At 38.3% G+C, this 12152-nt stretch overlaps 1 protein-coding gene across 1 annotated transcript; it reads right to left on the minus strand.

The window, feature by feature from the left end:
* Window positions 1–2547: 2547 nt before the first annotated feature.
* dnd1 (DND microRNA-mediated repression inhibitor 1) lies at window positions 2548–11085 on the minus strand. The gene is made up of 5 exons (XM_054597702.1): window positions 10942–11085; window positions 8227–8332; window positions 7480–7805; window positions 6019–6151; window positions 2548–3181 (listed from the first exon to the last, which is right to left on the minus strand). The coding sequence occupies exons 1-5, from the start codon at window positions 10960–10962 to the stop codon at window positions 2613–2615; spliced, it is 1155 nt and encodes a 384-aa protein (XP_054453677.1). The 5' UTR covers window positions 10963–11085; the 3' UTR covers window positions 2548–2612.
* Window positions 11086–12152: the final 1067 nt, after the last annotated feature.

Consider the following 12152-nt stretch of genomic DNA (forward strand, 5'->3'; position numbering starts at 1 on the left):
CATTTTTTATATTTTAAGGCATATTATACTATGACTCTTACTTTTTAATGATATTTTAACGACAGTATACTATGACTTTTTTTATGATATAGGATAAAATTATTTTTTTATGACATATACTATGACTTTCTTTGTACAATAGGATTTCTTCGTGACATACTATAATATATTTATGACATTTTTCATGGCCTTTCATATATCATATGAAAGGCCATGAAAGGCTAGGATTGTTTAATGACATACTATACAGTGACTATTGTATCACTTTTTTTACAGAATATACTATAACTTGCAATTCTAAGACTTTTCTCATCAACCTATTCTATGACTTTGTTAAACATAATAGTATGACTTAAATGACTCTTTTCAAGATACAATACTATGACATTTTCTTACATAATATATAATGATTTTTTTCTACATACTATACTATGATTTTTTTCCCCTATTTACAGCATACTATACTCGGACATTTTTTACGATTTTTTAAGATATACCATAGTATGACTGTTTTCGACATATAATACTTTTACTTTTTTATGACCCTTTTTTCTGGTTTTAACGTCATACTATACTGTGACTTTCTCATGAGCTTTCTCAACATACTATACTATGCCATTTACTATTACTTTTTTCATCAAACTATACTATGTCTCTTTTCAACATATTAATCTATGACTTTAATGACTATTTCGACACCGTTTCCAATGACATTTTTTGACCAACTATACTTTTCTAATATTTTTTATGACATACTATACCATCATTTTTTTTTAACTTTTCTGAAATACTATACTATGACATTTTTATTAATTTTTACTCCTATGACTTTTTTCAATATATTAGACTATGACTTTTTCCAACAAAGTATACTTTGACTTTTTATGACTCTTTTTGACATACTATACTACTACTTATTTACAGTTTTTTAGGACATACTATGACCTTTTTCGACATACTATTCTTAGATATTTTACGACATACTGTACTCTGACTTTATGTTATTATTTTTACCACATAATATAATACAACTTTTTTCGACATTCTACACTATAACTTTTTTCAGCATACTCTGCTACGCCTTTTTTTTTTTTACATACAATACTATGACTTTTTTTTTGACATCTTATACTTATACCTACTACTATATAGTATACCAAAACACTTTTAATGACATAATATACTGTTACTTTTTACAACATACTATCTGAGACATTTTTGATTAACTTTACTGTGACTCTTTCGACTTATTATTCTATGATTTTTTCAACATACTATACCTTGACTATTTTATGACTCTTTTTGACTTATGATCCTATGACATTTTTACTATTTTTTCCAAAATATTATACTATGACTTTTTTCAACTATACATTCTTTTAGATGATAGATGTATTGACATTAATTATCCCTATTTTTTGGACTAAACTACTGTAATATTGACTTTTTTTGACTTATACTATGAATCATTTATGATACATTTGTTTGACATACTGTTACTGTTTTTTCAAGTATACATACATCTATTTTTTTTGTCAACATACTATAGAATGATATTTTTTCTGGTTTCCCAGAGGCATTTTTACTTTTATTATGTTAAATTTTTTCATTTTATTGTGTCATAGTATGCTATCAATTATTTAGCAAATATAAAAACTTCCTATGATATTCAACATGATAATTTATGATTTTTATGAAATACTGAATTGAATTGATTTAAATAACATAAACACAACACATTGTATGACTTTTTTCAAACACTAAAACATGACTTTTTAGACAAACTATAATATGATTTTTGACATTATATAATATGATTTCATGATTTTAATGACTTTTGGCATACTATACTAGGACTTTTATTACAAAATGTAATGACATTTAATGACTGCTATTTAATTTTTACATTTACATTTTTTAAATACTATACTTTGACATGTATTCCACATACTATGCCTCGACTATTCCATGACTTTTTGGCTTATTACCCATTTCACATACTGACTATGGTTTTCATGACTTTTTTTTTATATAATATACTATGACGTTTTCGACCTACCATACTTAGATACTACAGTAGAGTTTAATAAAATAATGGGAATGCCCTGTCCCTGGAGCTCCATTTGAGGCACTCTGACGGTTCTCTCTAGATTGTGCAGCAAGGGAAGGAATACTGGGTCAACTTATTCCTCCTTTTAAAAAATACCACATCTAAATCAATTCACAATTGTCAATTCCTAATAAACCTCCTCTTTCGGGTATGGGAGCTTTTAAGGGATCGAGCCCAAAATGAGCATACAAGGGTCTGGGTTAATTTACAAAATGTTATGGAAAAATGAAACAATTATATAAAGTAACACCACCATCATTTCTTTTCAAATCTCATTTAATTAAAATGAGGAACCAATCAAACAGTAACACACATTAAAAAAAACATGCATAAAACAAACAACGGAAATTGAAACATGAAAAACAAGTCTACTAATACTACTTATAAAAGCATGCATAAATCAACTAATTACATACAAGATTAAACTCCTTTTTTTAGATATAACATTGACAAAACAAACAGTACGGCAGAGGTAGTTGTACTGGATACTATCTGATAGGCTTCACTGGGCGAGCTGATTATTGTACAGCCTCTGAAGGACCTGCTGGGCTGCAGCTCGCTGAGCTTCTTCCAGCGTGGTGGTGGCGGTGGGTCCCGGTAAGATCATGACCAGCCCTTTGAAGGACAGGGTTATCCCGGGGATGCACAATTTATAGGTAAAGCAGAGGAATCCATCAGGCCCGGCGTGGCTGTAGTACATCTCATAGAGTGGCTGGCCAACGCCGGTCGCCTCGCACAGCTTACGCAGGAGCACCACGGGGGATGGCGAGGGCGCCGTGGACATGAGGTGCCCCTGGGAGGCAGAAGTGGAGGAGCGGGGAGGGGGAGGGTGCTGAGGGACAGTGGGTCTTCCCACTGCCCTGCAGAAACCAAGGGGGGTGGATGGAGGGCGGGCCAAGCGAGGAGGCAGGGCCGAGCGCTGTGGGGAGTTGGGGATGTGGCGCGGCGGCTTCAGGGGTGACGGCAGGAGGCTCTTTGGCAGTTTGTGTGGAGACAGTTGCTCTTCCAAGCTGGGCTTCACTGTGGACTGCCATTTGATTGAGATGTTCAATGAAAACTGCTTCTTGAATGCTGGACACGAGAAGAAGAACAGTAGTAAGGTCCACAGCTGTTTTTCTAAAGAAGCTGAAAATGACCAATCAATCAAAAATCATTTTAGTTATAGAATGCATGTGAATTCTCTCAAATTTAAAAGAAAATAGTGGTTTTCTCAGTAACCACAATCAGAATGATGATTACCCAAGGTAAACTCTATTTTCAAGGTTAGTTACAATAACATAAGAGCAAAAATCACACCAGATACTTCAATTTAAACAGAAACAAGGCATTTTTTCTTTCGTTAGAGTAATATCTGCCCTGCGTGTTAAAGTTCTGAGTCCTTCTGAAGCCACAGGTCATGAATACAATCCCACTATTTTTTATGAGATGCTGCTGAGGTCATCACTCTCTGCATAACACATAACAAACTTATCCATTAAAAAAAAAGGCAAGTTTCCACATGAATTCAAATGTCGAGGGTAAAGCCTCTGTACAAAGAGGGACATAGAACCTGTTTATTACCGTCATGTCTCCAACCTGTGCTCAGGGTCAATGGTAATAGAAAGAGTCATACATGAACAAATAGGCATTTATTTATTATCACACAATATTCTGTATGAATTCCAATCTTCCAATAAAACGCGGCCGACACTGCAAACCATCACAGAGTTAGCGTCTGGTTAGCAGAAAATACGATGTTTCTCCATCTTGGTAAAAAACAGAATGGATAATCTTTGGGTCAAATGGAAAAGCTAAAGAAGTCTCCTGGGCTCAGAGTTGTAGTAGGTGACTTGAAGTTATAGCCAAGAAATCTGTTACATACAGTAACGTAAGTGTAAGTAAGTGTGCATTAAAAGTTCCATAAAAAGTAAATAAAATTTTAAAAAAATCATTATAGAATATCCACTATAATTGATAAAAATGCTTTTGATTATGATTATTCCTGTGCTTCCTAAACCCATCTCAGGCTCAAAGTGGCGGAGAGAATATCATATATTAAAATCTGATTATAGGAGTGTCAATAATGAGGTACCCAAATATTTATGTATTTATTTTTCTTGGGTCAGTGATGTCCAGAGTCATCCCACTAGAGGGAGCTCCACTGACTTTTTGCCACGCGGATTCAAAAGCTGTTCCGAGGAGGACTTCATATATTCAGCAGCAGTTATGTGGAATGGGTTTCCTGCAAGACCTCAGTTTATTGGAAACTTGAAGTCCTCCCTAAAGAGCTGGATGAGTAGCAGCTGGTCCTAAATCCTGAATATCTTCTTTGTTTTATTTGTTAATGGGAAACGGTGTCTGGGTTTACAGAACACCGTAAACCCAGACTGATCGATGTTACTAACTAATTTAGGTATAAATTGACCTGTTTATGCATGCCTACAGTTTATGCTGTGCAGTGTAGAATTTAAGTCTCATTGTGAAATCTGAATATCCACTCTTTCCTTTGGTCACTGGGTCACAGCACCAACAGGAACACCACTTGCCACCACCATATATTCAGCGATGACACTGGTAAAAGTTTAAGATGACACTAAGCTGCCCTTTTTTTACTCCCAACTACTAAAAAAAAAAATCTAAAATCTCCCCTCCTCCTCTGTAGAGTCATTTCCATAATGTTGTCAGACAGGAAAACAAAAACAAGCAGTTTTAGTTTGACGTTCAAGTGCGCAATCGGCTCGCTGATGCTCAGTAACTGGCCAATTAAAAAAAAGCATGTAACTTACAGACACCGCTAGAAACGTAACTCATTTCAAGTCTCTATCTACATCGGCTCTCTGATTGCTCGACCACCGATAACTCGCTCTCCCCCTGAATCGGAGAGGAGGGGAGAATTTTGAATGCCGTAATAAACAGTTAAACAGTATATTATTACCATTCGTACTTGGAAGTAAGTAAGTAACATTGGACTCTTAAATGGCAAAGAGTTTAGATGTAGGGGCACAAAGGTTTGTGTCATGATGGACAAAAATCTTTTAAGTAAATCCACAGCTCCAAGAGACAAATCATAACCAGCATAGTGTGCTTGTTAGGACATCTTTACTAACAAGCCTCAACTTCAGTTTTCATTGGTAAATTGCACTCTGAGGATTAAGAAGCAGCATCTAACTGTGTGTTTAGGAGACCTGGAGGAGACACACACTGGTGTCAGGTAGGCTTCTGTCACTAAACTGTCTTTTCAGTAGTGAAGACTATTTAAGCTGTAAAGCCTTTACACAGAAACAAATTCCTCCTCCTGGCCTCTCTGATGTCTTGTTTAGAAAAGGACAAATCGTTAAAACTACAGACAAATGAAAACATATTCATATGAATCCTAAATATTTAACAAATATGAAAATGAGTTTTTTGATACCTCAAAGCAGGAGCTAACACATAAATAAGTGATTTGTACGTCAGCATCATTTCCACGGCTGCAGGGAGGAAAATAGGGGATACGCTGGAGAGGATGGAAACTATTATTGAGCTACTAATTCATGTGTATGGACTCATTTTATAATGAAAGATTCATTTCTCTCATCTGAATTTAGAGTTTTCTCGAGTTGATTCTTGTGTCAGCAGCTGCAACTGAAAGTGTGGACATTGCATGCATACTGGTAATGGTAATATCCGTGACAGTTTGGAAGAGCTCCAAACGGCACAACTATGTTCAGTGGAGCATTTTTCAGCATTTATGGGTCACCAAGTCCAATATTCTCAGCCTCATGCCTTCAAGTCAAGTCAATCTCACATGGCCATGAAAAATAGCAACAAAAGTCCACTTATTGACTTCTTGCATCTGCATTATATCATTGTTGACAACAATTGGGACCATTCACAGATAAACACAGATAAACACAGATAAACACTGATAAACACGTCCATCTCCATACCTTCTACCAGCACCTTCTTAGCCATAGAAGCAGCGTGGTGGGATGAGAAGGCCACTATAGCGGACACCCCCTCTATACCAGGCCCAGCCTTCAGGGACATTCTCTCCACCCCGTCTGCCAGTACACGCAGCACCTGGGAGCAAACATTAGATACAAAGACAATAACCCAAACACAACATTTATTCACACGGCAGTAACAGTTTTCACATCTTTTTACGCTGTAGAAGTTTGTGGGTTAAATGTTACCAGTTCAACACAGGAAGCCAGGGGAGTGGTCAGAGCTAGTCCCAACGCAAGACATGCATGTAACAAATGCAGGACAGGGAAACCGGCTGAACAGTAGACAGACTACAGCTAAAAAGTTATAACTTAGTACTATTCACTCTGGTAAAAACTTAATGGTGCTGTTGTTTTTCCTATGCTATTTAATTAAATGTCCTTTAACTTAAATGGCTCGTTCAGATTTTTTTTTGAAGCAGGGTTGTATGAGGTACTTATCCATAGTCAGTGTATTTTCTATCTTTGATGACAGTTGGCACATCCCCAGTTTGGAGAAAGAGACAGGAGTACTGAAGCACAGGACTAAAGCCATGCACTGCTGTAAACGGGGGGAACAGCAAAACATGTTTTTGTCACGTAAGAGAAAAGTCCACCAAAAAACCAAACAGAGCCAGTTTACGTGGACTCTATATTTAGAATATAGGAAAGAGCAAATATAGCGTACACTTAAATGAGCATGGCCTTTAAGGAGAGCCTTTTTTTTACGTATTGCTGCTGCCCCCCTCCACAGAAAACAGCTTTGCTCCCGTCTACACTGGGGTTTGCTGACCGCCATCTACATCCAGTAGGTAACACATTGGCTATGGATAGGTTACTCATAAAACATCACTTCAAACATTCTGTACTACTATTTAAAAACCTGAACTCACAAAAGTTTATTTTCACAACAAATGCCACGGATTTAAAAAGGGAAACAAGTAAGTAAAACAGAGGCTATCCTGGTGATGGGGACAGGACTTCAGCTGTTTATGGCAGTGAGGTCAGCTGACATTAGCAAAGGCTCACCTGATAGCTGTAGTTTAGCCAACCTTTTATGCACCACTACCGCCACAGCCAGTGGTGTAATCAGCCAGAATAACTGACTACGCCCCAAACTGCATGTTCCAGGACAGGTGTGCTCAGTCCAAAATGACCTCCCTATTCTCAATACTAGTAAAGTAATTTTGCTTTATGCAAAGACATGTGCTGTTGAAGTATATATAAAAAGTAGGCAAAGAGAAAGAAAAACAATGGTGATTATAAAACCACTTAATTTCAACCGGTTTCAATGATATATATAGATATATTTAAAGATGGTAGATGAGTTGTTATTTCTTGATGACAGTGAAATAAATGTCGTTTTCTTCTACTTCAGCCAAAAAAACATTTCTATGACAAAGACAAGTAACAGGGCTGTTGTACCTTCAGCAGGTCCTCCTGCCTGGTAGTGGCCGGCAGGTCCCCGATACAGAGGTGTCTCTTCTCAGTGCTGCGGCGGACGCTGAGGCGGAAGCCGGGCTCCAGCATGTGACCATGCAGCAGGCGGATGGCTTCGTTGGCCGCAGCCGGCGAGCCGTATTTGCCGTAGGCGAAGCCGCGATTCTGGCCGCTAAAGTTCATCATGAGCCGGAACTCCCAGAGGGGCCCCACAGAGCTGAACAGGGGGATCAGCAGATCCTCGTAGGTGTCCCGAGGGATCTGGCTGATGAAGACCTCACAGCGGGATCCTGGGGCGGGCCCATCCCACACTGAAGGAACAATGGGGAGGAGCGGGGAGGTGGTGATGTTGCCTGCTTATTTGATTCATTTATCACATTTCATAAGGTTGGAAGAAAAATCTAACAAATCACAGTCACTTACCTGCAAAGATCTACTTTACAGGATAAGGCTGGAGTTATCAGTACCATTATCAAAAATGTTATTGTTTTTTAAAGTAACTTTGGCAAAAATGTTATGACCCAGTTTCAATTTGCAAGACATGAAACCTAACAAGAGGTGGGTGTATTCTGACGACCGAGCCTACAACGACCATCTTTATTTCTATTTTTACATTAACTAGCACCAGATGCAGTAGAAAGTCTTGTTCCAGGAGTCTCTGTATTTTGTTTTGTCATAAAGGGCAAGATTTAAGTGAGTCGTGGTACGTTTGAGCCGAGCAGCCTCTCTCACCCTCGGGTGGTCCTCCATACTTCCTCTGGCCGTTTACTTGAGTCAGCTTTATGTTGGTTGCTTTCAGCCAGGTTTCCAGCGCCTGCACCCGCTCGAGGTTCAGCACCTGAGGGGGGAAACAGAGAGGGAACAAGTCTTCAGGAACATCACCTTTCCAACAGGAAAGATTAAATCCTCATGAACAGAATCAGTGTCTGTCTCTGTGCTTTAGCCCATTTATTTAAAAAAAAAAGTATACAATCAGTAGATTATAGCTTTCAAACAGCTATAATCAAATAGTTGTCCAGGACAGCAAACTGATTCCATTCACCAAACTTATTATTTCGCTGTTCTCACCGACAGCGAAATAATAAGTTGATGGCTTAAGAAATCTGGTGACCACACACACACATTATTTACCCTCATGGAGCATAAAAAGAAAGCCTTTGACAGTGTACAGATTATGGCATGGCTTCATTTTCAGAGCATAACGCTGGCTAACATCACTACCAATAATGAGGACAAGAACTGACTGCTGCTGTTCATTATCTGAAGAGTGATGGTGTTGATTGCAAATCTATCAAAGAATGCATTTGCATGAATGTGATCCATCTAAACTAGGGGATGGGAACAGAGACCCGGCACTAGATTATTTAAGTAGTATGAGATAAGCTCTGTTGTTAACGGTTACATTATAGCGGCTTTTTAACGTTTGGGTGTAATTTGTGATGATGCTGCAGCCTCTGCTCCGCTCTGTATGGGGCAGAGAGGAACCAGTGAAGACACAAAGTGAACCGGGTAACGTGTAGATAACTAACACTACTCACTGGAAGTGTAATACAAACTTTGCGAATAAAAAGCCAAAACTAAATCATTACATCTGTTCAGCAAGCATAAACATGCTGTAAAAGAAAAGCGGTATTTCAACGTGTTGTGTCTACAGTGTATTATTCACACAAACACAGCGCGTTAAGGTAGCTCGACTGAAACAAAAGCTGTCTTTTGGTGGAAACGTTTCTAAAATATTCAAACGGCACAATAAAGTACAGTTTCAAAACAAACCCCAAAGTATGATTAGCAATTGGACATTTTGAGTGGTTTTTTTTATAGCAGTGGAGCTGTTAACAAAACATCAGCTCGATTGTCTCTGTTGGGAAGACACGGCAGATGAATAGGGTAAAATAATATATATTTAAAAATAGATAGCACCATGAAATGTCCCTAGCTGTATTCTTACATTTAGACAATTATGTTGGTATTTTTATCTCTAAATATGAAAACAAGGTAGTATCTTAGTAAATGTGATAATTTGCATACATTTCCAGAACAGAACTCTCAACAGTGGACATAGTCAGGTAAATGTATTATTCCAAGTCAAATGCTTCATATCACTCCATAAACCAGAGAATAGTTTTTAGTCATGAAATGTTCTTTACGAATTACGTAAGCTTTTGCATTTAGGTTGGTGGTTCAAACCCCTCTACCGGCAACATGCCGAGGTGTCCTTGAGCAAGACACCTAACCCCAAGTTGCTCCCCGGGCGCTTCATTGCAGCCCACTGCTCCTCCGGGATGGGTCAAATGCAGAGAATTGTAATTTCCCCATTGTGGGACTAATAAAGGATTGATTATTATTATTATTATTATTATTATAGAAGACACTACAGGTGAACAGTTTAAAACTAAATAACAGACCTCGCCATGAAACTCCCTCAGTTGTTACTTAAATTAAAAGAATTGTGTTTGTATTTTAAATGTTGTTTAAACATGTAAATGAGGCATTATCTGATGCTAACTTTTGGTAAATGGGGGGGGGGGTTGTTTCCACTTGTTGAAATTTTCTCACAATGGATTTGGTCAAAATTTCCCAAAGGCCTGATAGAGTGGTGTACAGGTTTGTAAATGTCTCTTTGCCACCAAGTAGCCATTTGGGTGAAACGTTTATTTCGCTGCAGAACAAAACATATAACAAAACGACTTCACTGTGCTTTGAAGAACTGTTTTTTTATTCATTTCAAAAGCTGTTGTGAGAAAAACGTCAAACAAAGTTAAGCTTAAGAAGCAAAGTCGCTGTTAAGAAACCAGGGTTCAGTTCCATATGGCGCTACAGTGACGGAGAACAGCTCATTAACAGAGAGAAACAGTTTAAATACCTTAAGCACAACGGTTCACTTTCGACATTTCCAGGGGAAATGTCAGGTTATAGTTATATATATATATATATATATATATATATATATCTTATCTTATCTATATATATATATAATATATATATATATGTGTGTGTGTCCTTTCTAGAAGAATGTACTAAACGTTTTGAACTCGGGTTCTTTATTAATGTAATGAGCGGCAGGTGGGCTCAGCCTAGAAAGGCAGGAAGAAAAGAACGAAAAACAACGAAAAACAACAAAAAAAAAACAACAAAAAACAACACAAAAAACACAAAAAACAACAAAAAACACGACAAACACGAGCCCTTACTGAGCACGAGACCCGCGCGGCCTTTTTAAACAATGTAGCGCGTGATTAAACACACGACACAAACTAACTAAATCAGAGCGGACTCGCCTCGCGCTGACAAAAGTTTGGCTTCCGCTCAAAATCTCCAACTTTACATCTTCTCTTTAAACAAGCGGCTCTCATTACTTCATGAGAGCCATTTAGAAGAAATAAAATAAAGAAATAAAAAATAAAAAAATAAAAATAACAGAAACAAAGTCTGCAGTGGGCGCGTTACCTGGCTCTGCTGGCTTTCCATCGTCTCCTCCGGTGTAGTGTTGGCCTGGTGGACGCTGTTCCTCTCTGTCGCCCCCCCGGCCCGCACCTGGAGCCCACTATTGGACGCTGAGTTACACTTGACCCCGCGCCGCCTTCACGGCCCGCTGGTGCCGTAGGCCACATCCTCGGGACGCATTGAGTTCAAATATTAGCAACAACAAAAAAACAACCCCAAACAGGACATGAGTCTCCTCTGTGACAAAAGTAGCCTATGTGTGTTTCATATGAGTCCCAACAAGAAACACACACCATGACAAACAAGTCAGTGTCAAAAAGAAATGCACTTCTACTGTAATAATTGCTGCTGTTATTATAAGTAGTCTTATTATATGAATAATTTATGTCATATACATTGAATGTGTTGTATCTAAGAACTGTTATGCTGCTCATTCTGTACACATGACATCTATTGCATTCTGTCCATCCTGGGAGAAGGATCCCTCCTCTGTCGTTCTCCCAGAGGTTTCTTCCTTTTTTCTCCCTGTTAAAGGGTTTTTTTAGGGGAGTTTTTCCTGTGCCGATGTGAGGGAAGGACAGAGGATGTCTCATGTGCACAGATTGTAAAGCCCTCTGAGGCAAATTTGTAATTTGTGATTCTGGGCTATACAAAATAAACTGAATTGAATTGAATTGAACTTCGGCCTGTCAAATCAATCACAATACAAAGTTTTTTTTGGCTGAAGTAGAAGAAAACGACATTTATTTCACTGTCATCAAGAAATAACAACTCATCAAAGTTGGATTTAAAGCTGGGCTTGGTCATTTTGAAAGACTAGCATGAAAAAAGTTGCCAAGTCGGAAACACTGATTCCCACCCGGCTCCCCCAAAATGATCATCATGAAGTAAATATATCATAATGAACACAAGACTCCTTTGATGAGCAGTGAGTGCCTGTCTGGTGGGTTGATATGAAGGTAGCCAATCCAGTCCTTTCATTTGAGGCAAGTTAGTTTGACATATAATAACATAGAAACTGGACTGGTGGAGCATGGGTTATTTTTCCTGCCCCATGAGCCACTTCCACCATCGTAGTGGTATCTCCAGCTTGGTTTATCCATCCAGCAGAACAATTTGGCTGTGTGAGGGTGCAAAGCCATTTAGGGCAGTGGTTCTTAACCTTATTGGAGGTACTGAACCCTGCGAGCTTCATCAGTGCATTCACCGAACCC

The sequence above is a fragment of the Anoplopoma fimbria genome, chromosome 4, assembly GCF_027596085.1.
Source record: "Anoplopoma fimbria isolate UVic2021 breed Golden Eagle Sablefish chromosome 4, Afim_UVic_2022, whole genome shotgun sequence".
NCBI classification, from domain to species: Eukaryota; Metazoa; Chordata; class Actinopteri; order Perciformes; family Anoplopomatidae; genus Anoplopoma; species Anoplopoma fimbria.